Source organism: Agelaius phoeniceus, chromosome 5, assembly GCF_051311805.1.
Source record: "Agelaius phoeniceus isolate bAgePho1 chromosome 5, bAgePho1.hap1, whole genome shotgun sequence".
NCBI classification, from domain to species: Eukaryota; Metazoa; Chordata; class Aves; order Passeriformes; family Icteridae; genus Agelaius; species Agelaius phoeniceus.
In genome coordinates this window covers 49,228,910-49,256,377 of record NC_135269.1, presented here as the reverse complement: position 1 = coordinate 49,256,377, position 27,468 = coordinate 49,228,910, and the positions used below count along the sequence as shown (strand labels likewise).

General features: G+C 38.2%; 1 protein-coding gene across 1 annotated transcript in view; it reads right to left on the bottom strand.

Moving 5' to 3' along the window:
• Positions 1-14,156: 14,156 nt before the first annotated feature.
• The window catches only part of CAPZA2 (capping actin protein of muscle Z-line subunit alpha 2), a 29,767-nt gene continuing 16,455 nt past the window's right edge, over positions 14,157-27,468 (bottom strand). The window contains exons 4-10 of the mRNA XM_054631150.2: positions 27,106-27,169; positions 26,342-26,548; positions 25,093-25,172; positions 22,208-22,286; positions 18,618-18,689; positions 16,019-16,081; positions 14,157-15,126 (exon numbers count right to left, since the gene is read on the bottom strand). Coding sequence (XP_054487125.1) covers positions 14,986-15,126; positions 16,019-16,081; positions 18,618-18,689; positions 22,208-22,286; positions 25,093-25,172; positions 26,342-26,548; positions 27,106-27,169 — 706 coding nt within the window. The 3' untranslated portion in view covers positions 14,157-14,985. The remainder of the gene's footprint in view (positions 15,127-16,018; positions 16,082-18,617; positions 18,690-22,207; positions 22,287-25,092; positions 25,173-26,341; positions 26,549-27,105; positions 27,170-27,468) is intronic.

Genomic DNA, 27,468 nt, shown 5'->3' with positions numbered 1-27,468 from the left:
AAAGAAAAAAAAAGAAAGGGGGAGGGGGGGGACGGAGTGTAGGGGAAACCAACGCAAACGCTGCTCTCTGCTGCCACGAGCTCTCAGCGTGTGTTTGTGGGATGGTTCACCCCTCTCGCTGCCCGGGCCGCCTCTCCCCGCCCGCCGCACGCACCGCCCGCCGGGCGCTGCGGGTGCCCCCGGGCCGCTGCCGGCTCTGCCCGCCGAGCCTCGGCGAGGCTGCCCCGATAAAATGGTGAAACGGACTCCTGCGAGCTCCCCTCCGGCCGAGCTGGGGGGGACGTGCTGCGGTGGCAGCGCCGGACCTGCCCCCAGCCGCGCTCGGCCGCGCCCCGCGGCTCGGCCCCTGCGCTCGGCACCCCGGCCCTGCCCGCGCCCGCCCCGCCGCGGGAGCGCCGCCGGCGGGGCACGGCGGGCACGGCGGGGCACGGAGAGGGTTGCGGGGCACGGAGGGGGCTGCGGGGCACGGAGAGGGTTGCGGGGCACGGCGGGGGCTGCGGGGCACGGCGAGGCACGGCGGGGCTGCGGGGCACGGAGAGGGCTGCGGGGCACGGCGGGGCTGCGGGGCACGGCGGCGGCGTGCGGCCACAGCGGAACCGGGGCACGGGCCGGCAGAAAGGCCGTGCAACTTTTGCCCCCCCCCCCCCCCCCCCCCCCCCCCCCCCCCCCCCCCCCCAGTCTTTAGGATTTTGAACAATGGTTTCTGGTGGCATTTTCATCGCGCAACTGGAGTTTAAGCCCGAAAAGGGCTCGCGTAGGATGTTTTTTTTTGCTGTTGACTCGGCTGAGCTTCTTGCTGGGGTAATGGAACAGGCACAGAAGTCCCTGCGTGCGTGTGTTGGTGTGTACAGTGCTCAGCACAGTCCTGAGCAGCAGAACTCTCCTCCTTGGAAGATAACTGTATGGCGCAATAAATGGGTGGGAAGGGACCCATATCTACTTCCAACGCCCCTGGTAGGGGCAGGGAAGGCACCCACGAGAGAGGTGTCTCATTCAAGTAGTGTCAGAAAGCATAAACTTCAAGTCAGTAAATTGTACTTTTGAGAAATACATTTTGCTTCTTCGTGAATGAGGTATTTATTAATGAAACAAGATTTGACAGCAGAATGTGATCAAAATTCAGGTCGGTAAACACGGCTGATCCCTGCCTTTTTTGGTGTCACACAGCTTACAAACATTTAAGTAAATATGCACCACATACTGCAATTTGTTTGGATCTCTCTCCTGTGTTTTCACAGTCTGTATCCAGTGGGATAACACTCTCCAGCATTTTAAGAAACAGGTACTATTTATAAACTATTACCAAAAGAACAAAAAATCCTTGAAAATTTCTCCAACTGGTAGATTTCCACTTGAAAATCTCTGAGATTTTCAAGTCTGCCAAAGAAATACTCATAACAGAGAAAAACATAGTAGCTTTCCTCGAATGTTTACAATACCCAAAAGCATTAAACAAAAACAAATCTGTGGCTGTACAAATTGAAACCTTCTCATGGTAGCAAAGGCATGAAATTTGTTCTTCCAGACTACTGAGGACTTGAAGATGAATGAACACTGGCTGTGTCTTCTGCATTTGATGGTGACAGGATCTTCTGGTTAAGGGACCATAGTCCTCACATAAGAATATTGGTGCAGGATTGACAGAAGTTTTTCTTGCTAATAAATCACAAAACTTTTAAAATTAGAATATACAGATTAACTACGTAAAAGGTCATTTATAGTTTAATTACGTACCAAAGAAAACCACATTTCAAATTTTTCAGCTTCCCCTTCCGGTTTTAAAGGGAAGAAATTCTTAATAGATTGGGTCACATCTGAAAAACCTCAACTTATTCAATCATGCAGCTATTTATAAATCAAAATATTCCTCTCATATTTTCTTGTGTATTAGCAAAAAGACCAAGGCAGTAGGCAAATTTTCACTTTTATAAATTTTCCTCTACATAGTTTAATTTTCAGTATATTAGTGGTTATCTTAAAAAACCGACTATGACCAATTTCTTTTATGTATGAAAGATAGAGATGGTGTATAGGGTGTTTCCGATTATAAACAACTTTTCATTCTATTGTCTTTTATGGAAAGGCAGGAGTGAATTGTGTTGGTTCCTCCAGCTCTGCTTTCTTTATATCTCTTGTATTACTAGAAGATCAAAACACTATGAACTGTGCCCACCTAAAGCACAGTTATTAATTTTATGCCTTCCTTCCTCTAAGCACCATTGCTTCTTCTTCCCCTGAAATTACAGAAGTTATTAATACTTTGCAGTCATGCTATGCATTTCACTTCCAGATCTCCAGTGTTTTTACAATGAGTATAAAGTATTTTAAAAAATAAGAGTTTCTCATTGGGTGCTATACAAAGGAAAAAAACCAACAACCCCCACCCCCCAAACAAGCAAACAAACACAACAGCAAGAAACAGTCGCACAAACCAAACCAAAAAAACAATCAAACAAAAAAACCAAAAACACCAATCCCCCAAAACCCTAAAAAAACACAACCTAACAAAAAACCCAAATGAAACCTCCAAAAAACTCAGGAAAATAAAAGCATGTGTCCAAATTCAAATGTTTGTGTAGGGTGACAAGCAATTATGTGCTGGATATTGTGACTCACGACTAGCTTTGTGCATTCATATGACAAATTGCATTTCTGCTGTTTGTTTTAAAGAAGCACCTAAGCTGACACTCAAGGCAAGTTCACTGTTCAGGCTCTATTTAACACAAATTATCTCTTGTCTCTCAGTTCTCTTTGAATTAATTCCAAGTAAATAGAAAGCCTTGAAATATGAATTTCACAAGTCAGAAGCAAACTGTTCAGTACTATGAAAAGACACCATTTTGAGTATCATCTGGCTTCAGGCACTCATTTGCTAAGTCAAGATATGACAGAATACAGCTGAAGTGAATCATTGGACAGAAATAATTTTGGAAAAAATGTTTTACCTTTCTGCTAAGATTTTCCACTCAACTGTCACTTGTTTTGAGTTTTCTCACAGAAGGCCTCAGTTCTTACCTCAAAATCATACCTGTAAGTACTAATTTGTTTGCCATAAACCCAGTTCAGAGTTTTTAATTTCTCTGTTGAGAAATTATGACTGTGGATGACTTTGCTAAATGAAATCAGGAAGCAGAGGCCATGACAGTTAGTACATAAGGTACAGTGAAGTTTTGTTTCTTTTCAGAAGAAAGACATTTTCTTGAGCTTGGGTCCTGGCAAATAATAGATAGGACCACTGAGTAGCAAAAGTCAGTTTGAAAATTTTGCCCACTCAATCTTTGTATAGGTCCAAGAGTAGTCCAAGATCCAAAGAAGCAGGGTTTTTAATCTTTGGGTGTTTTAGAAAAGCTTAAAAAAATCTTCTGTTTGATAATTTCAGAGATCAGGAGAGACTTTTCTAGGCCTATAATGTGTAACCTTCTTGGAATCTGGCTATAAAATAAGATTGCATTGAGGTCTTGGCAGCCAAAAGATAGCCAGGCACACTAGTCAAGGACATTCAACAAGGGCAGAAATGAGACCTACATGAGCTCCACATATATATGTGAGCACTGGGAAGCACTGTCAGCTTGGTTCAGAGGAGCCAGACATCCCCCTGACCTTCAGCTGATGCCTCAGTAGCAACTGAATCCCATTAAGCAGCGTTATGCTCAACACTTTTCAATCCAGATATACGTTAAACAACAACGTACATACGTGCGCATGCCTGTGTCCAGATGTGGATTTACATCCATATAAATACACATGCATACAGAGCACCTATTATCAGCTCATATTAAACAATATCAGGGTTGAACTGGAGATGGCAGTATAAGCTGGAATCAGCAGTGGTTGAGAAGCAGTGTGCCAATGTGAGTGAAAGCACTGGAGGAGAGTTCATGGGATCCCGTACACAGCACTTTTCAGACATACCAAAGTCTGCATAAAATGCTGTAATCACATACCAAAAATCTGTTTTCAACTAAAGTACACAAAATCTTTAGTCACAATCCAGAGAATTGCAAATATGCTAAGAAACACTGAAAAAAATTATGCTTAATTAACAATTTAATCAATGTATTTTTATTTAAAAAAATACATTGAATCATAAAAAAAATAAAAATACATTGAAATACATAAAAATACAAGATCAAAAAAAGATCTTGCAAAAGTATGCAACTACAGACTTCTGAACAGCGTGCCCAGGCTGAAGTTTCTGTTCCCTATTCTAAAAGTGGGATATTGCAGCATTACAGGAATAATTTTCTGCTTAAAGACAGTAATATTTAAAAACATGCCACCAGTACTAATGAAGAAAAGTCAAATATGCCTTGAGCACCTCTTATCAAAAAGCTGAAAAAAATTGTCTCCATTATTAACAAAATGTTGTCCATAGCTATGGGTACTCTTCCAGAAAACAGGCTGCTGTATAATGTGTCAGAGTGGTTGGATGGGAAGGAGGAAAGCCTGCCTGAAAGTTGTTTTAAGACGTTTACTGACAAAAAATTCAACCAACTCGCTGCCTTAATTGCAAGACAAGTAACAAAACCCAGGTTGGAACTGGCTAAGTTAAGAATCAGATGTCAGAGCAAAGAGAGGGCAAAGGAAGGTGTTGGTAAATAGCTAGTGCAACTCAGAGCAAGTTTCAGTATTTTTGGGTAGTGTTCAAAATAATTCATTTCCAGAAAGAAAACCCCAACCAAATTCCAAAAAGAAAAAAAGAAAAAAAAATCCAAGCCTGTTTTCTTCTGCTTTTTTTGCCTAATTACATTTTTTCCCCTAAAAATGAGATGGGAATTTCACACTGACTGTCAGCACACTTAGGCATTTAGGTGGGGAAGTGCCCCACCCCAAACACACATATTTGATAAAGCAAATTGTTTGGGGTTATTTTAAATCCATGGAAATATCCCCGAGGAGCACTTACGTGTTTTTGCGACATGGACACGCACATTCGTTGAGGCATTTTATTAAACTTCTCTGTCAGAGGTGGTGGGGCAAGACACATCAGTATTTGCACAAGATGGGACGTGCTTAGGGTTCACAGAGGAATCATGCAAGCTGCCAGGCTGGCCCCTGGTCCAAAGGGAGCTCTGCACAAGTCAGAATCTGGCATCTGCAGCCACACATGTTCTGAACGTCACGGGAGGCTGTGGGAGGAACAGGCAGGCAGAGACAGATGGCAAAAAGCCCGGAGGGAACCAGCACTGCTTTCTCCCTCCCCTGCTGAGGTCGAGGAAAAGGACAAAAGCTCTGCTCCCCACATCCATGCCTTGGACTGAAGCCAAACAGTAAATCTACTCTTTTTTTTTTTTTTTTTTTTTTTTAAGGAGATGCATTTGTGGGAGATGTAGAAGATACGGCCTTTTTTCACTGATTGGTATCTTGACCTTTTTCTTCTAAGGAAAAATATGTTCAGTGTGATCTTCAATTTAGTGAGTGTTGATATTATATTTAATGAAAAGACATTTTAAAGTGAGGAAAATGTCTCAACTCCTCCCATTTGAAATCTGCAATTAGCAGAGTGTATCTTTTTTTTCCTCTAGCATTTGCAACACGGCATCTTTACCTGCTATGCATTGGTAGAAGCACAGAAATCCACTGGCAGTTACATTTTACTTAATCTCCAGAAATTCAGAGGACGGAAACAGAGCAGTCACAGTGCTGGATCATGTACAGGTAATTATAGCTGCTTGAGGCTGGCAGTGATTACAGAGGACAAAAACAGCTCTGCCTGTAGGCAGGAAGGGATTGAGCAAGCCATGGAAGCAGGTAGCATCTAAATGGCATGTCATTTATTCATATCACAGCTAGATTTAGCTCCCAAGCCAAATCTTGTTAAGCCTTTGCAAAATCAAGGACCAAAATATCCTTTCACCTTGTCTGATGCAATTATTTTCTCATTTGCTTGCTTGTCTTGCCTTTCCACCCCCATCTAGTATACCCTTGCTGAGAAAACCTCCCTCATAGAGCCTTTTCTTCTTACCATCTCCACAGATGAAGGTCCCTATGAGCTTGTCTTTAAATTTAGGATACAGAACAATTGTCTGTCTTACATGTTGGCTTCAGCACATCCTACTTTCTTCACTCCTTTGCTCTTCAGTTTTGCTTGATCTGTTCTTACTGAGTCACAGTCTTCTTTCTTCTGCACCCAGCTGTCATTCTTCAGATCCAAATACCTTTTTCACAGCATCCTTTAATTCAGTCCATCCCGCCTCCCCTTTCAGTAGTGATGCAATCACTGTACCATATTACATTTAAGAAAGCCTTGTCAATGACCTTGATGTAGTCTGTTAAGGAGAAAGAGAGTTTGGAAAGGAAAAATCATGATGACCATTTCTCAAGTCTTCTCAAGTCTCCTGGCTGCAAAAGTGACGTTTATAGCAAGCCCTTGTCTTTAAAATAATTTTGTTCAGTTAGAAGGACCTGACAGACCCTGCAGCATGTCTCAGGCCCTGTGTGGGCAGCTGATGGGTCCAGGAGAGAGAGAGTGAATCTTGCCACTAGTACAGAGCCCAGGGTTGCCCAACAACCTAAAACAAGGCTTAGTGTTAATTGTTGTTGCCTATGGCATATCTTGCATTGAAGGGGGATGCTCATATTCACTATCTGAAATAATTTAAAGAAGAAATTTTATGGAACATCATATCATAGAATTTGGGTTGGAAGGGTCCTTAAACATAATCTAGGTCCAACCCACTGTCCCACCTTCTAGTAGATCAGGATGCTCAAAGCCCTCTACAACTTGGTGTTGAACACTGCCAGGAAATGGGGCATCCACAACTTCTTTGGGCAACTTATTCCAGTACCTCACAGTGAGGAATTTCTTCCTAATATCTAATCTAATCACTAATTTTATTGATTTCACAGTAGGCCTTCCTTCCCCTCTTAATCTCTCCCCTCTTTTCTTCTACATTGTTCAAATAAAGGTCTTGGGCCAAACTCAGGCCTAGGTGAATTCTACTTTATATCTATACTTTTATAAAAAAATTTGTAATTCAGCCTCCTTTTGATTGTGAAGAACACAGAAGGGTAAGGTGATGGAGTCATCTGGTTGAAAAGATTTTCTTCTTCTCACACCTGCTACTGTTGGTAAGCACAATATAAAATGACTTTCTCCATTATAAATTACTGCTGGCTGGTAGCCTACCTATTATCTCTTACCATGCAGCTCTGAATTCACTGCACAGCCAAGGGTGATTGGACAGCTTTAGCTGAGACTGTCACAGATGTAGGAGTGAGTTGGGTGCCTGCAGCCCAGGAAACACTGCCATTTCTCACATAGGCCACCCACTTGTTGAGACCAAGGTGTGTTTGTACTCCAAGCACCAGTGGATACCTGGAGTCCCATTATTCAGTACATATCCCTGGCTCCATGTACTACCTATTACTGAAATCTGCTCTGTTATATAGTATTACTCATCACTCATCAGGGGATGGTTTCTTTCATGATACTTGTCCTGTCATCTCCACCACAGGACTGCCACATGATTGTAGCAAACCCATCAACAGCATTGAAAACCCACTGTTATAGATAACCTTGGAACCTCTTTTACTGGGTATGTTACTTTGTTGATAACTTTGACGATTCCTAGAACAATAATCCTTGATTGTGACAGTGCCCTAATTGCATCTGCTACTCCCTGTTTCTCAATGTTGTCATCACCTGTGTTTTGACACCAGGCACTGGGTTACCACTCTCTGTCAGCAGCTACAACCAGGGTAGCAACTTCACTGTGTCTGAAAGGACCTTACTAGGAGGGTGAAGTATCAGGTAGCTGGATTTATTCCTTGGGAAATTATATCCTGGCACACTTCATTTACATTCAGGTGGAGTAACACTGGCCACATCAACTGCTGGTAGGACTGCAAGGCACACTGTTTCCAGCTGGAAGAGCTAAGGAGAGGTAGGACAAGTTCTTAAAGGGAAGATGACAGCTCACTAAGTTTAGTCATGAACTGGGAAAAGACACGTACTATTTACCGATTAACAAATTCTGTTGCACCCAGAGAATCAGTCTTGCAGAAAGCTTTTCCTTGCACCAAAGCTTTGGAACAGGAGCAGCACATCAATTCTTTGTGAACATATGGCATTTATTTTCTTAGCAGCGTCTCTCAGGTATAGCCTTTTGCAATTGAGCTGGCTCCTGCCACCAAGGACAGCTAAAGAACTCAGTACACGCCTACAGGAACTTTAAACAGGCTCTTGAATGACTCACGCTTCTCTGATACTATAGAAGTAATTCTGGCTAGCTTGGTGGAGGGGATCTGTCCCTACACACTTTGAGACATATGGAAAGTGCTGGCATGGATTTACACCAGCTACCTCCAGTTTTCACCAGGTGAGATACACCTCAGAGCTTGTCAGCTGACTGTCATTGATTCCTTTCCCTTTCCATAGAAAAAAGGTAGGAAAGCAGCATAATAAGTGGTTCCTAATAAAAAACAGGGTGGTGCATTTCAACTCCTCAGTTTTAAGTGACATCAGTACCTACTGAAACACAAACTGCCTGTTGTTGGCAGAATATCCTAGATAACAAGGATTCAGTTCATTGCCCTGGAAAAATTCACAGCAGTCCATCTTTTCATGCCAAGATGCTCTCAATTCAGAATCTATGTGCTGGCTGGTCCATTATTAGGCTACAGATAGTCTTGGTTTTTGTGCACTCCCAGTACCTGCTTTGTCAGTAGAGAAGGATCAGGCACACGTACCTAGCAGTGGCTGGTTGGTTGGTTTTAATCTCCTTAGTTCAGCATGGGTTTTAAAATTCCTAATAGCTGATGAAAATAATACTAGAGAATATTATTACAGTCAAGATCAGATTCTAACAAAAGGAAATCCAAGTACCAGCTTAACATCATGACAGCCTCCAGTATCATCAGGGCAGACAAGAACAATACACAGAGAAAAACAGGTGTCTCAAAATGAGCAGAAAGCAGAAAGCAGGATGTAAGGAAATTACTTAAGAGTATTGGATTTCATGTAGAAATTGGATTTGCAGTATTCAATCTTTAATAAAACAGCTACAGTCTGGGGACACTCTTCAAATACCTAAAATATGTTGCAAAGAATGGGAAAAAACCCTTCCTTTTTGCTCACAGCTGAGTTAAAAAAGGTCAAGATCTAGCAGATGGTAGATTTATCTTTTCCTACTATCTACTTTAATACTAGTAATACCAAAACCTACAAGAACTTGGAGAGGAAGGATAATCTTTAGCAATTTATTTCAAAACAGACAAGTCGATCCTGTCACATACAGTCAAGATGCAGCTGATGGTGTCACACTCTGGGAAAAAATCCCCAAGATAAGCTTTCACATTCCATTCAAGGATTTCTAACACCACTATTTTTCAGAAACTTTCCAACTGAATATTCAGCTTTGGAATCTGTAATCAAAACTGCTTTTTTGGCTAATTGTTTTTGCTACCTATCGTTCCTTTTGTTACAGTTAAATTACCGAATTGCAAAGCTTACCAGTTTTACAACATCTGAAAGCTGGTTTGACAATCACACTTCATGTAAAAGGGATGAAAGGAATAAAGCAGATTTTTCTTCCTCCTACTTAGTTTAAAACTGCTAATGGCTCCTGAAAGCTCCAATTTCTACTCTGGTGTGCATGCAGATATTACCCTAAGTGTCACAGCAAAGTTGAAAATGTATATATTTTTAAAATCTGTTGCTATTTTGAATATTGATTTATTTAGTAATGACCTTGCTTCTTTTCCAAGTCTGTTTCCCTAATTTCCAAATTCTGTGGAAGTTATTACTTGGTTAGACCCAGGTCACTGTCCAAATAGCAGGTTATTAACAGAAGGGCCACCAGGGGATTTGGAGCAGCAGCCTCAGTTGTGACAGACAGTGCCAGGACAGGGAGAACAGCTCAATCACCACTTGCACACGTGTGGGCCCATCACACAGGTGGGTAGCAGAGGCTGCAGCTCACAGGCACTGTACAGTGCAGACTTTGGCTGTGAGTGCTGTGCCAGCCTCCATCAAACCTGTGCTCCTGGGGTACAACTTTGAACTGACCCTTTCCTCAGAGCTGCAGCATCAGGCTCCCTGTCACAGGCTGAGCAGGAACTGTGGCTGAATGGAAACACATGGCACCTTTCTTCCTTTAAGAAAATCCTAACTGATCACAGCCTTGTACCTTTTATCGTCTTACTGACACATCTTGTTTTACACTGGATGTGCTGCCTCACCTGGGAAAAGGCAGCACGACAGCATTCCATGACAGCATTCCAAATCCCAGGGCTAATCTGTGGGCCCCTTGGTGCACAGTTCAGCCTTCCGGCACCTTCGCAGCACAGCATCAACTTGAATGTTTTTGCCTTTGGGCATCTAACTTTTAGTACCCAGCCTCTGCAACAGATGTGACACCACCACCCACCACCCCAGCAAGCTGGCACAGCAGGCAGGGAGGCTGCTGGAGCAGGCACAAAGAAACACTTGCCATCCACAGCAGTCCAAGAGAATGAAAAGTATTTTTCTTGCACTCAAGAGCTTGTGGCTGTAATTTTCAATTATGCTCATAAACACTTCATGTGCAAAAGAGGATAGCCTCATTTTCTTTCAGCCAGTTAAAGAACATTTGCTCCAGGGAAGCTGAGTCCCTTCTTTACCTCAGGGGACTAAAACTTCAGTTCTCTGTGTTCGAAGAAAGTACCTTAGGTTCCAGATGCACCACAACCACACTGCTGCACTGTAATGGACAAGGCCTCCGGGGGCAATTTTGCTTCCTGCAAAAGATATAGTGAGCATGTTTTTCTGAACCCCTCTTCACAATGCTGCTTGTCATTCACAGCGGTGTGGCAAAGCTGCAGGTCAGCATCCTATATTATTTTTAAGTAAATTCTGAAATAATCTTGAAGGGCAACTCAAACTGAGTGGCATACTGGGAAACTACATACTAAAGGAAGTAGTCTAATTTCTTTCACTGATGCCTAAACAGCTATACTCAGTGTACACTTGAAATTGAAAATTATTGAGCACGTTTAAAGGCAAAATTACTACAAATCATTATGGACATATGGTGGTATCCTCCCAAACCATCCAACTAACTACAATATACCTACTTTAGTAGGTATATTTACAACCCATAAGCTGAAGATGTTTCTGATCTGACGTTATTTCAAACTGCAGCTAGTCAGACAAAAAAGTCCCTACCCGCTCCTCTTGACTGAAGAGAACAAACCTGACAGATTTTCCCCTGCACAACTTTACTGATTTGCAAAGAAGAGATGCATAGCAAAGTCTAAATGTATCCTTTAAGATAATGATTATCACCCTGACCCTTTTTTTCTGATGAGCACATAGCTAACATCATGCTGAGCAATACCTGCTACAGGTAAGCAAGTCACAGTAGCAGAGGAAAATATTGCTTACAAGAGAACCTACCAAGTATTAAACATTCATTTTCACAGAAGGAATAAAGTGCATATTCACAATTCCTTTCTTTTGGCTGTAAAAGAAAAAAAATGACCTTTTTGGTTAAAATCTGATGCAAATTTTCCCCTTAAAAAAAAGAAGTTCAGAGTTGACACTGGCACACAAAAATGGACACTTCAAGGTTATGAACAAACTAAGTTTAATCTAAACCTAGGTTTACAATTGCATCAGATGAAGAACAGTTTCAGTCTTTCCAGTCAACAAATGCAGCAGAAGCTATGTCTGTGTCAGCAAGTAATTCAATACGATAGGAGTGAATCCATAGAATTGAACAGTTGATGGAACTTCTATACCTACAGCATTTACAGTCTGGAAATGAGAGGCCCACTGTTGTCTGAAGCTCCAGACATCCTCAGCACAGGTGGTTTCAAGTGGAAAGAAGCCACGGCTATGGACTCAGATCACCATTCAGAGCTGGAAGGCACCTGGTGCACACCCAGAGCCCAGGTCCCAGTTCTGAGCTCTCCAAAAGGAAGTGAACTCAAGAGCACCAAAATGGCTTTGACAGCCAAACCAGTCTGTGAGATGAAGGGATGAGAGAGAGATTTCCCAACTGCACAAAGTACATTGCTGCCACAGAAGTGGCTGGAGACGTCCCCTAAAGAGAACATGTCTCTCAGGATGTTCAGACATCCTCACACAATGCTTTTACCCTGGCTGAATCACCATTTCCTAATGAACTGTGTTGCAATGTTCCCAGTGGAACCAGATGGCAGAATTGTTATCAGCAGGTAGGGCGGTAAGCAGCAGCAGCAATGTAATCAAAATTACAATGATTTTAAAGTTCCATTCTACCCACAGTATGAATTTTAAGACAGACATACAAAAATGGGCTGCTCAGGAAAACCTGAAAGCAGAACTGCCACTCCTGTTGCAGATGTTTGCAAAAAACAGCTGCTTACTTGCAGAAGTTAAAAACTCCTTAATATAGAGGGGCACTAAGATACATAAGATGTAATACACTTCAAAAACACAAGCATTTTACAAGTCCATTTTACAAGCCATAATGTCTATTACATCAAGATTCAACAATACAAAGCTTATCTTTATATTTAAAAATAGAATATAAACAAATAGTAGTTCACATTAAGAGAATTGCCACAGCAAAATTTCTCAGAGAAAGTGCTTTACCTACAGAAAATACCCTAAAGCCTACCAAGCAAGCTCTAAAATTCTCCAATTTAGAAGTGGTAGGGAGAGAAACAAAACAAAAAAAAGTGCAAGTGACATCCAAAACTTTGCTAGAAATCAAGAACTCCAATTGTGCCATGTGGTTCAGCTGATAGTCAGGTCAGCTTCATCTCAGGAGTCATCCATTACTCCTAAATATGATACGGCACACCATTTTGAAAAGTAACAGAATATTTGATTTACTTACAAATGGCTTTATTGAAGCTATAACTTAATAAATTTGATATTCAAGGTGTAAAGTTGTCTCACAGACTAAAAATTAACACAACAAGGAAAAAACATAAGTAACACAGATTTACTTATGTTATCCAACTGGTAGAATTGAACCTGAAGGAAGCAATTCTTTCAAGATAAAGAATTAAGACTATCACAAGACTGAACAAACAGAGAGGGAAATACAGTAATAGAGTACTTCACAGTAAAATACCTCTTTATTTGGAATATATTTAAAACTAGCTCTTTATTTCAGGTAAGAAAAATAGCATTCTGACTTCTAGTCAGTGCTGATTCTGGTAATTTGCAACATTCTAAACAGCTAGAAAAGTTATTTGCACCGTTGTTGCCCATTAACAATTCCCCTAACTGTCCATTCACTGCCTTTTTTTACCTTGTTCTTAAATATGTTGGAAGAAATCCTTCAATAGTGTTTGTATTTAGATCTTGGTTAAGACTGACTGACTTGACAGTGACTCAGCATTTGTTATTATCTCACATGCAGCTTTTATGAGCTAATTTGAAAAGAACAACATGGCTCAGGAGCTGAACTACAAAGACAATTGAGAGGGCAACTATCCAGGAAGACTGTGGTAGAACAAATCCCACTCTTCTACTGTACAGCTCAGTACTGTAAAGTAGCAGCAGTTTCTTCTCTAGAACTTCTATACCTCTGTGTAAGAGAGCACTGAAGAACAGAATACTGGGATATTGCTATTAAAATTCAAACAACAAACTACTTCATATGTACATTTTTATACTCAGTACAAGTCTGGACTCTCTTGCTATGCTGTAACTTGAAAGTTTAAGGTAATTAGACCATGCTGTAAACAAAGACATAAAATATTTGTGTAAGCTTTACTGGTTTAGGAGTGTGCATAAACACCCGCCTTCTAAAAAATAAAAAAGCTGTTTTATTTTTATTTATGAGCATATGAGTAGGTAGTATATTGTAAAACAAGTTTTTATCCAATTAAAAATTAAATCTATGCATTTCATGGAAGTGTTACACAGCATTTGTAATGAAGTCTGTGTTTTTAGATACCTGATGTCCATTTTCAAAATGAGATAGAGAAAGAATACTCCAAACAAATGTATTAATTTTTGGTCTTGGAATTTCTTCTATCCTCTGTAGCAAATATGAAGCTAAAATACACCTATTTAAAGCAGACTTCCATATACAGAAGTTTTTTCAATGCAGATGAAAATGATAATGATATTACAATCCCTAAATATACAAGTTTGTGGCTGTTTCAAGCAGAATTTTAAAAACATTTAGAAACACCAAAAATAGGCTATATCAGGAAGCAATCTGATACTCAAATAAATAGAAAATTTGCATTTTAATGTCACATTGAATTTTAGTACATTTCAATCCAAGAAAAAATAAACAGACATAGTAATGAGTACAGGATTATATATATTACAATATGCCTTGTTATAATACATTTGTAGCTTTATGATAAAAAACCCTGGAGGGCAGATGGAGTTTGAGCTCATAATTGTCAGAATAAAGCATTAAATGCATTTCTGGAGTAAGTACTTTTATTTAATTTCAAAACCTTTAAACAGCTTTAGACCTTGGCCCTTTTCTTTAAAAAAAATAATTAGCTACCTTGGGGCTAGCAAGTATGTCTTCTAGGTTTAAATGGTACAGAAAATGCTTTTCCCAATTTTACATACAATGAAAGGACAGATCATTTCAAAAACAGCACCGATGGCAAACTCCACTTTGACTTTAACCTAGAAATGCATGTTACTGATCTCCACAAGGAATCCAGCAAATTTTGCAAGTTGTCCATTTCACATTAAAGCAAGAGGAAGGGTTATCATATGCAAAAATATTTTTTCCAACTGTTCTTAATGTGTAATTGAAAACTAAAGGCATGGTCTCTTCATTATAAAAAAATAAAGGTACAACGGAAACTCTAAAGGAAGATATTCAGCTATAGTGAAGTTGCAACCCTCTGAAAGGAAGGAAAAAGAAAATAAGTCAATTAGCTAAGCTTTGTGCTCTAACCAAACTACTTACAGTGATTTTCAATGGCAAAAGCCCATGCTGACTGGGTGATTTGACAGTTCCAAATATTTTTTGTAATAATTTTTATTTGTATACAAGGACACTAAAATGATCCAGTCATGCAATGTTCACTTTAAGCATTCTGCATCTCTTTTCCAATTTTATAGCTAAGGATCTTGTTCCAGTCAATCTTGGTGCGGGTTACTGGCAACTGTCGACGTAAGGCCTTGAAAGTAGTGTCCGACATAGTCTGATAGTTCTCACTGATAGCAGTCTGCCAAACACAAAGTCATGCAAAACAGACACGTGAAAAACACAGCTAGGATGCCACAACAACATTCTATGACTCAGTGGCCTGCTACTCCCTACACAGGCCTAATAAAAACATGCTGAGTTGAAATAATATTTAATGAGGAAAAGCTGCTAGATATAGATTGAGACTATGTGAAGAAAATTGGCGAGACATGTAATAAACCTGGCCATAGCCAAGGTGTTTCTGCAAACCATAGTGTGGTTAATCAGCAGCACAAATAAAATGTTGAACAGAGTTAGCTCATACATCATTATTTCCAGACAGAAAAGTCTTCCACTGTTTTTCCTGTGAGGATGCTAAAGTCAGTCCACAACATTATTTGAACTTGAATATAATGCATGCTATAGATACTTCAAAACTTTTTATTAAAGAGTATTTCTTTCAAACTGACAACACAGTGTCTGAAATTTACCTTATGTTCAAAGACTGAATGAACATGTATCCACTTCTGCAGAGGGTATCTAGAACAGTTATACTTTTCTAACTTTGAAATGACTAATTGAAAGAGGTAATGCCTATAGTCATATTTAGCAAAGCTGTCTTAACAGAGTAGCTTCTGAACAGAATCTGTACAAAAATTCCACTTAGGGAATGCACTAATGCTTTATGACATCAGAATTGCTGATACTTAATCATGCAAGGACCTTTTCTGTTCTCAAAAGCTTACTTCTGTTGTAATGTTAGGCAGGTGAGCACAACCACCAGAAGGTGTGAAAATGCAAGACAGAATTAGCAGCATGTAATCTATTTATATGGAACTGCATTACCTTGCTGGTTATAGAATACAACCTTTGGTTAAGTATATGGTAATGCTAAAAATATGAGTAAGAATACAGTATTTCTTTCAACATACCTGATATTCATTTTCTGCAGCCTCCACAATTTTTATAAATTCCTTGGCTGTCTGGGCCTCATTCTAGGAAAAAAACATTTGAATTAGATCTGAGGTAGGATCAGTTGAATTATGTTTTTCCTATAGTTAGGAGTGATGGCAGGTAGACTTGATGAGAACACTTGACCATTCAGTGGCTAAACCAAAACTGACCATTCATCCAAAAGGAATATCCCAGATGATGATGTTAGAAAAATAAAATCGAAGTGCAACAAGTATAAAGAATGCCATGAAGGTCATTAACATATTTTGATTAAGAATTCTATGGTGTGATAAAAAGACATACAGAACAGCATTTGGAAAAATTACAGTGCCCACCCAAGCCCCTAAAAACATGCGAAGTATGGATAACAACATTATCAATGCTACATTTCCAGTACAAATTCAAGAAAACTTCAAGAACATCTAACCCAGAAGTTATAGTAGAATATAACCAAGAAACCAAAACAGATTTGTTTACCACTAAACATTTTGAATCTGGAGACTAAGCTGAGGAAAACACTAGACTTTATGTATCTAGTATTCCAAAATCATCCCCAAATACATCTTGCAAAAATGAGGGTGCAAATTTCATCATGACTGGAAAGGATGAGGTCAGAAAAGAAACTGTTTAAGGATGCAAGTGTGTGTTTTTTTAAAAAATAAAATATGCCCCATTCGTCAATCTGCAGGTGTATTTGCTGAAGTGCTGAAAAGAAGTCTCCAGCAGAAAATGAGGGGTCATGAATTTCCAAACTTCCAATTAGCATTGGAGACATTCCTAAGAGTGCTTTTGCAGAAGCTGTTGAAAGTTAGGAGTGTTCTTGTCCCATGTAATCCCTCATTCCTGCAAAAGTGAAGATTGGAGAAAACTGACAACTTCAACCATAACTGGTTCAAAGTGTCAGTGAAACTGCATCTAACAGCTGTGAAAGTGCTCTTGGACACAGCAGGAGACATGAAGGAGGAGGCAGAGAGCTAGCAGATGAACAAATGAAAAAGTTTTGACTTTTCAGTGAACTGAGGAAATGCTTTCAAAGGCTCTGCTAATGAAAGGAAAAACTCAGAGGTATGAGGTCTTATTTGTCTCAGAGGAAAACAAGGGGATAAGAAAATAACCTTCAGCAAAATTATTCACAGCTATAACAACAAGAGAACTCTTCAGTAATTTATTTCTGTTGTGCCTGTTAATGGTTTTTAAATGGGTTCTCTGACAAACAACAAAAAAGAGGAGTCATTGAGGGTCCTTTTAATCTACCTACCATTTCTTCTCTGTGAAATAAGAACTTGTACAGCCTCTGCCCTCTATGAAGCTCACAGCCAAGGTTAAAAATTGGTAACCAGCAGCATACTTGCTTTTGTTTTAGCTAAGTTATGTAAAAGATGTTTTCCTACTCATTGGTCTGCTGCTGCTTTATTGAATTGCAAAGCAGGATTAAGTTTCTTCCCAACAGTAAGTGAAGCAAAACCTATTGACAGGAGAACTGCAAGAGTTCCCTGAAGCAACTCTTATTTGAGTGAAACACTAAATAGATCCCTTTGCTCCAAGGAGTCAGAAGTAATTTTATATCTACAGCTCCAGAAGTGTTATCAGTTGGCACCACATTCCCCCATTTTTTCTGGTGCTATTGCAACTAAAAAGCCAACAAGCTTTGCTTTATATTAACAAACAATGTTCTTTATTGATGAATTGAGCTATTGAGCCAAATTGGCCATTGCTAGCTGTTATCATGAAAATACTTCTTCTGTTCACTTTTACAATTTCTCTATGCCAGCTTAACCTCAATGTCTTAAATTTTATTAAAAGACACTCCAACAGAAAACCTTGCCATTTATAAATGCCATTATAGACATTATTTCAGAAGTAGTAGCTGTTAATGGTGGAACATTATCAATGCTTAAAAGATACATCTGGTACTATTTCCAAACAATTTTTTTTCTATTATTTGCTCCTCATTACTATAATAATCCATTTGGCAAGAAGTTGAAAAAAATTATGCTTTAAATAAGAAGTGTGTTATGGTTCTCAAGTTGAACCATCTCTGAAAGGGCTTTTTGTGCAGAGCAAGACACTGTCAGCACCAGTTACAGACAGAGAAAACAAAGGGAGAATACCCCTTGAAGAAGCTATTGCTTCTCAACTGGTACCATTTGTTTACTATTTTAGCATATTTGTCTTCATCCAGTGAGCAAAGGAGGCAATCTCCTAGAATGTACAACTAAAGTCAGTTGTTTCAATTCAAAGCTATTTCATATTCAAAAATTAATTCTATAGGTCATTCTGCAGACTGAAGTTTAAATACAGAAATGCAGGAAGACTGACAAGCTAATTAAAGTTTTAAAATCAAAGTTAATGTAGCCTACATAAGCCACATGCATTGATTTTTTTTTTAATGCTAGTTACATGTTAGGTAGAAGTAGTAAATATTACATATAAAATATCTGTAAATTTGAACATTAATTCCCATACATGTAGAAGAACAAACTTCTCTAAACTTCTGAGCTTTTCATAACCTTGCATTTATTTTTAAATTAAAAAATCACTTCAATATACCCACTAAGGTCCTTAAAGATCACTTACAGACACTGTTAGAGAATCTTGTATGTCTTTATGGCTCACCAGCTGAACATTACCATCTTCATAATAGTGAACCTACAGAAAATTAAAACAAAGAACCTCATATCAAGTTTAGGAATCAACAACATGCAGGAAAATCAAAAATGTTGTGTTATTTATCATAGTAAGAAACCTATACAAATTAATCAAAACCACATAGAGAACGTTACAGAACAAAAGCAAATAGGAAAACCAAAACAATGCAGAATTTACTGGTTTTGAGGGGGAATACCCAACAGGCTAGTCTGGAAACATAATTTGACTTGATGTGCCTTAAGAAGTATTTCAAGCAAAGAAGTTTAGGTTTTGGTTAACATCATGATGATGACAACACTTAATTTATATGACCTTACTAGAGACTCTTAAAATGAATAGAGGACTCTATATGGTGAAGATATATTTAAAATTATAATAGTTTCGGGAAGCTACCAGGATACTGGGAAGATATTCTGCTTCCCCAAATTGTCCCTGTTTTCTAGGGACAGTGCAATGTTAAGCTCCCCTTTCTAGGTCTGTCTGGGTTTGATATTTTCCTCTATTAGATATGTCTCATAACAAATGCTGGTATTTATCTACATAAAGCAGTTCCCAGTGTTAGATAGCAAAGCAGACTGAAATTATTTATGCATGAAATGCTGCATCTACAGGACAGCTTCCTTGATTATTTTGCAGAACACTAAAACTCTACCCAAGCTAACTTTAGTTCTTTTAAATACACTTGGGACAGATATGAAAAGGTTTAGTTCCTAATAAAACTGTTGGAAAACTTAAAAATCAGGAAGCATATATAAAACTACATGTGATCATTAACAATAACTGATATCAAAGCTATGCAGGTCATTGACATTTAAATAAGCATCTTTGAAGATTTTTTACAAGTTTGACAAAATCAAGATAGTCAACATAGCTAATATTATGAGAAAATGAAACATTTGTATCTCACCCTGTTAGACAACATAACACACTTTTAAGATTAATACAAAACAGTATAATTTCCTATGCATTATGATCATATGTGCAAAAGACCCTCAACTTTATAAATAAGAGAAAAAACATGACACACAGTAAGAACACCTAAGGAAAAGTTTCCTATAGGAGTAAAACATTATTTCCTGTGATTCATCTTAAATGATCATTTTGCTTATTGTCAAATACTTCTTTTGGAACAAAAGGTATTAACCTAACCACAAAAGAAGTTTCTTTTCACATTAAACACTGCTGGGTAAAACCTCTGCCAGTCTTTTTCAATTCATTTCCTAAAAGATAAGAAGTGCTTACTCAGTGCACAATTCTAAGAACTCCCAATGAAGCAGCAGAACCCAAAGAAATGTAAGTGTTCCTTGTCCATCAGGATTCACTGCAGAGAGCCCAAACCTCCCCTGTGCTCTGAGGCCAAGACCAGCACAAACATCTTATCTGTGTAACTGAGTCCCATTCTTGGCAGACACTCAGACCTAAAAGCTTAGCAGAGATGGAGAGTCAAATCTAATTCTGGGATGTGTTATATCCTAAACAAAATACAAGAAGTAACTGTTCTGTACTATACCTCACTGCTGACATCCTTCTAGAATGCTAGGTCTGGGTTCAGAAGACTACAAGAAGGAGGATGTTTATGAACAGAACCTCTTGGAAAGGTTAACTAAGGAGGGATGAGAATAACAAATTATCTAAGAGATAAAATTAGTAACCAGTACACTTATCATTGTTTTCCATGCACAGTTGGAGCACGTTAAATGCCACAGGGACTTAGTTTTAGTAAAAGGCTATGCCTTTGCTTTTGCCCTTATATATAATTAAAGAAAATCAAACAGAAGAGATTGTGACAATTGACAATCTTCTACATGAGTATTAACAGAATTTACAAAAAAAAGGAAGAAATTGTGGACGTGATCTTAAAAACACTGAAGACATCTGAAGATAGCAGGCGATGCTGCAATTTCTCCCAACTTATTAATAAAAGGTCTTATCAGAAACAGAGCAATAGTGTATTGCTGTCAAAGATTTTGCAAACAACACTGAAATTCCAGTACTCTAAAATTATACTAATGCTGTAGAGGCTTCACTTTCTAGAAAAATATTTTGCTCCTTAAATAGAAAAAATTAAAGTGATTTTTTAATTGTATGTTTTGTGACGTGAAGAGAGAGCATTCCCACATACATTGAAGAAATTGTACACAACTTCTAAAAATTTAAAACAGAGTTCAAAATTCCTTGGTGAAACAAGTAGTTACTACACAAGCAAAAAAGTAGAACTTTTCATCACTCTCCAGAACACAGATTTAATGAATATAAATAATGACTTGATTAATTATGTGAAATAGTACTAAAAGACAAAAACATCTGGTGCCCAAATGGAAAAGTTGAACCTGAATGAATTCCTCGTTCAGACTATTATTTGGCTGCTGCCCTAACCTTTCCAAGAATTAAGTGGACACCTGCTGCCTTGTTCTGGAAAACCTCTTAAGACATTAACCAAAAGAGCATGCTTTGGAGAAAATGCCTGCTTTGCAGCAAGTTGGATTTAAGTGACAAATAAGGCTTGAGAAGCCTACAAGTTACTTTAAGTGCTGCTTACCAGGACTGTTGTGATCTGACAACATAATAATGGCTGTTCACATTTTGACTATCACTGCAAATGTTGGCACCAGCATATGAAAACAGATTCAGGGTCCCCTTGCTTGGGTGAATGTAAACACAGCTACCACATCCTAAAATAACATCCTAGCCTCAGGCTAGAAAAACATTCTTTGCATCTTCCTTCTGCAGTCATCACTGAGCAGTAAGGACAAGCAAAACTCATGGGGGCACAAAAGCAGCAAGAAAAAGAAACTTTACTTTATTGTGTAGCAAAAAAAAAAACCAAAACAAAACCAAAACCAACCAAAAAAGGTACTACACAGAAAGTCAGACTGTACTAAGTTTCTAGTCCCTGATCCCAGAAGTGTTTCAATAAACTGCTGCAATGTATGTGTACACATTCCAGGGAAGCAATCCAGAAAGTCGAGTCTCCCTGCCTACCACATGACAATCAGACTTCCTTTGGTCTCAGAACTTCTGCCTGCTTGGAATTCCTCCTTTCTGAATGCCCTAAAGCCAACAGGAAAGCCAAATTCTGAATGAAGAATACACAGATTCAAAAATTTCTGATGGTGGAATTGGTGAAACGAAAGGTTTCCACCTTTCTGAACAATACAGTAACATTAAAAAACCCTCACAATCAGTTAAAATGAAAAAAAATTCTACTTCAGAACAGGCCTACCCTCAGGAAGGGCTTGTCTCACTGTGAATTCAACAGGAAACCAAAGAGACACATGCCTAGCTGAGGTGAATACACATTCCTAAGTCCTCTGAATCATAACATTAAACACATATTTTATGTTTTTAAGGATTAGATAAATATGCAAATTCAGTCACTAACACTTAAGTGAATGAGCATTGCTGCCTTGCTCATTGTGTCCCTGTTTTCCCTTAGCATATTTGATACACTGGCCTGAGTCTCCCTTGATAATGACTGGAGACTTTATGGCTCAGGACACAGTTTGAGATAAGCATACCTGAATTTTCAAGATGCCAGCCACTTGAGTGGTTGAAGGCGTGATTGTAAACTTCCATTCTGACCTCCAACGGCCATTCCTTAAAAAACAGTAAAACAGAAATTGGATGTGACCCCATTGGTTATGAAAAAAAATCCCAACATACAGCTGATAGTCAAAGGAAACCAGAGAATGAAATTTGCAGTGCAACTACACATGCAGAAAATCTTCCCCTAAAGATTTAGCATCATAATCAGTCATGACCAGAACAGAACTGTTTCCCAAAATATTTAACCTCAGTTTTCGATGTGGACCAAGGAGATTTATTATTAAGGACCTTTTAACAGGAGGACTTAACTTCTGAAAATACCTAAAGCCTCCAATGTTCTTTCTCTCCTGTAGCATTAGTTAGGCACACACAGAAAAAATTTTGTTTCTAGGACCTGGATGTTTTGCTAGATCAGCCAAAGCCACAATTCACCTCAGGCTATCAAAACCTTGAATGGAAGGAATATTAAAGTAGCAAGACTTTCTGCTGTGTTTAACTGTAACTTGGCCTTTCAGCTCTTCTAGCATTTCCCTTCCAGGACAACTATTTCCTTCCAGTTTCCTTCCACTAATTCAGGATCCTTGCCAAAATGCCTAAAGGGAGTTTCAAACACCTGGAAAACAGTATGGGGAGTAGTTTCACCTGATTTCTTTCCTGTAAACTAGACATCATCTTATTTAGCAATGAGATTAGTGGACTAGAAGGTTAGTACTATAGAGCTGAATTAAGAAAGCACTGCAGCAGTCCATGATTTGTCCTGTGTTTGCACTTAAAGAAGGAAATAAAGTTGATACTAGATCTTTCAATGCTGCTAATGTTAGGTGTAGATTCCAGTGCATTCAGCAAGGGGAGAGAAAGATATAAAATATTAAAATTAGGAGCTACTAACAAATCTATACAATGACACAGATAGTAACAATGGTAACTCAGCTATAAAGCCATTGGTTATTATTTCAGACAATATCCAAATTATCACTGAAAATACAGACTAAGACAATTCAGAAGCTTGTTGGCATTGCTAAGAAAACTGAAAGGGCTGCCCAACTTAGTGACAGTAATACTACTAGTAGCCTTATAGACTGACCCACTGATTATGAGAAAGTTTATGTGCTGGATTATACCTCAGGTACAATTCTAGTTTTTGAATGCCAGGGACTCAATGGCTAGCTAACGGATTTGTTTGCTTCTCAATCAGTCTGTGGTCCCTTGAACTTAACATGACCACAGTTGTTTCCACTCTGGGATATAATTTTTGTCCTTAAGTTGCTATTAGAAAAAAAAAAAAAGAAAAAATTCAAGTTCAGAAGGATTTTTCTGTAGGAAATGCTCTAAGGTAAAAACAACACAATTTCTTTATTTAGCTTGGCTGACTTACAATGTTTTGTAAGAGATTAACTTTCCTCTTCTTTCTTTAATAAGCCATCTATCCTACTACATTGATAGTATTTCAAATAATCAGAAAGTATTTATCTTTGGTGTATATTGATTTTCTATTACCCAACAAACTTACTCCCATAATGGGATGACAGACTTGCAAATGCCTAAAAAGCTGGAACACCTTGGGAGTAAGTATTGGCTGTGGCTTGGGCTGGATAACCAGCCTTACACCTGGATAACTGAGGAATCTGGTGAACTTGGAATCCATTCCTCCATCTCTAAATCTCCCAAACCAATATGCATTTATTACAACTTGCTAAGAACAAGCACTAGAGTCTGACTACCCCTGAAAAACTCTTAAAAACATGGTCAATATTTACCCATAGATGCCCAATCTTAACTTTAATAAAGAAAACTTTTGAGAAAGATTTTCTCCATCTATAAAACGTTGCTGCATATCTGTTCCTCTTCTTAAAAGACTACAAAATTAATTATTTGGAATATCAAAATTTATTCATACTTTGAAACTAAAAAGAAAACCAGTATTATTGCAAGTTACTTCTAATATTGATGTAAAACATGCAGACTTAACCAGTCAAGTTTAAGTTAGTAAGAAAAAATATTTATTATCTATGCAAATTCAATAAAAATCAGTGTACTGGGCAAATAACTGATACATACACGTGCTGAAATTACTATGGAAATGTAATATCCACCTTCAAATCAAAACCCAAAGATTTCTGTACTTCCATTCATTACCTGTGGGATTTCTAATATAAATTGCAAGCAGATGCAAAAAGCAAACCAAATAATGAAATACCTTTCTTCTGACATATATAAGCTATCTTTAGGATATAACGACCTTAACCTATTCCTGATATTGTGATATTTTATGTCAACTCTGGGCAGTTTCCTGTATGGAGCTATCCAAAGTTCACTCCAGACTGTGGAAAACATCACTGAACCAAGTCCAGGAAAAAAAAAAAAGAAAGCTGCAGTTTGTAAGATTTTATTTCATCCAAAATCACCTTTATCTGTCTAACCCCAAAACTGATCACTTAAGTCCCACCATAAAGTGATTTTTGGTCACTTTCTCTGAGAAATTCAAACTAGAAGGAACTGTTCTTATTCTGTCAATCAAAAAGGAAGCAAAACAAGCCAAAGCAACTGTATTAGGGAAGACAGCCATGAGTATTGGTGTCCGTGTGCTAAACAGGAAAATTAATCACGTATGTCATATGTGTAATATGGAATTTTGCAAAGTTCTACAAAGGAGATGCAGGTACACAGTCTGCCATTTTACTTACCACAAAGGAAGAGATTTCTACAGTCTTAGCAGAAAAACTTGGGAGTGGAGGGAGAAGAAGGGTCCCAACCAAGATATGCATCCACCTTCTTCTCTGAAGTAAGTATTATCAGTGTAATGGCACTTATTCAGTTTGCTGTATTTTACTGTCTGTGGATCCATACAGAAACTTACCAAAAATTTTTTGCTTGAAACTGATGGCTCTCAATGCATGCAATAATGGTTTGCTGTCCATCAATCGTTTTACCATACACCTTAATTAGGAAAAAAAAAAGGAAGCAAAAAAAAAAAAGAACAGTCAAAGTTTGAGTAAACCTTGGTCAAACTGCTTAGATATCTGTTTCTACTATTGTTGCATAAACTACAATTTCATTTTATAACCATTATGGTTATACATAATATTCTGTACATGAAACAATAAAGTATTTATTACAATGCAGAAAATATCTAAGATTTAAAAACCTGATGGCCAGTCATCTTAACTGAATTTTATATATTGTGAACTCCTTTTTCTACCACTACAGGAATTCTAAGCTTATAACAGTGACTACTGAGACAATATACATTTGTTACCAGCTGGGTTTCAAACACCAGTTATTCTACCAACTATATGACAATTTAAACCTGTACAGAATAGCAAAAAGGGTGGGTTTGGTCCACTTTTCTCCTTTATCCCCCCTTTAAATTATCTGAGATAATTTAAAAATTATCTCAGTGAACATCCGATCTGGTCTCCTTTACAGGAAAGGAACTCATCTGATTCAAAGGAATCCGATTCAACTTTTTAACTCAGCAGCTGATTTACTTTTTCCCCCCCTAGTTAATTTTTCTGTCACATCAACATAAAGCACAGAACAGCTATCAATAGATCAGTTTGCTGAGATTTAAATAGTCATAGGGCTTGTAACAGCAAGCAAATACTATTTTAGTCCAGACTAAGAGGTTTTATTTTAAGAAACTATCAGAACCACCAATTCTGGTAATAAGAATACAGCATTTGGATATAAAGGAGATATGATGGAACAAAACCAGTTTTACTAAGACAGTTTTGTCAGCAAATCACGCCAAGGTAGACATTTCTATTTTATGGAATTTGTCCCCCCCTTCTAAGCACCAGCCAGACCACCAAGATCAGCAGGAAGAACCTGCAGTAGTCCACAAAATGTCTAAATGCATCAAGAAATTTAAATAAAAATGCTCAAATACAGAGGCAAATCTTCACTATGACCTGCAGTAACCACTCACTAATAATCCAACAGCTAAAACATTAAATTTTTGAAGCTTTCCTGCATTTCTCATGAACCCCTAACAGAAATAAATTCTTTACAGTCAAAACTGCCTGTCTTTCTGGTTTACAAATAGCTCCTTTTTAAAATTTATAACTATCTATATTGGTACAGTGGTTATGTAATTTAGCACTTACTGTGCAGACACCATTTGGATAATGTTCCTTCACATATGCTTTCATTGCCGTTTCAACTGAATTTCTCCAGGACTCTATGGCATTTTCAACTTCATGGGGTCTAGGATCAGTAGCCTCCTTTCTTAAGTGATCAAATTTAAAAGAAATCTTGTTCTTCGGATCCAGAAATTTTCCATTTCCCAAATCACCGTGTTCTGTTATCAAAACCTGTATTATAAAATTTAAATTGCATTCATATTTATATATATATATATTATATAAGATATATTAAATCATAAAATGAGTTAGTAACATTTGCTGTTCAGTGAAAAAAATAAATGCCATGCCAAATCTAATTATATCCTGCATTTAATGGGAGCTTAATCATTAAAACTTACATTTTATACAAAATATGCATACAGCAAGAGAGGAGAAGGCACATATGATACACTGCCTCAGAAAAATATATCTTGAATCTTATGCTCTTACTGCAACAAACCATGCAGGACAGAAATTCATGTCTTCTGCTACTGACGATGGAGCAAATAGTTTTTACAGATACAAACACTGAATTCAGCCAACACTGCAGACTAAAATTTCAAGATCTTTAGATACCCCAGAATGATTAACTTATGGGACTGGTACTGGTACTACTGAAGGGGCACAATCTCTATGTTTTGGAAGGGCAGATGCATTTCTTTTAATTTTCTTGCCAAGAACTGTTCCAATACCAGAATCTCTTTAACAGTTTAAGGAAGATTGCAAGTATTTCACTGTATTCATACCTGTTCGTCGTAACCGTCAATTTTTACAGGAGTAAACTGGTCCAAGTTGTACTGTGCAAATGCACTACAAGAGAAAAAAACCAACAAAAGCCTGCATCAAGCACAATCTTTTTCCTTGGCAGCAGTTAAGGGATATAAAGAATAGCTAAGAATCTGGGCAATGATGCATTAAAAAATTATATTAATGCTTTACCTAGCAGGCCAAAATTCTTGGAATCACTTTAGTGCTCGTATTACAGATTCCAACTGCCATTAAATTCCAACTGCCGCAAAAATTTACGTTCAGAAGTAACCTGATGTAGACAAACACCTAAGCTTCACAGTAATCCATAGAAACTGGAGGAACAGATAAAGTTTAAATTC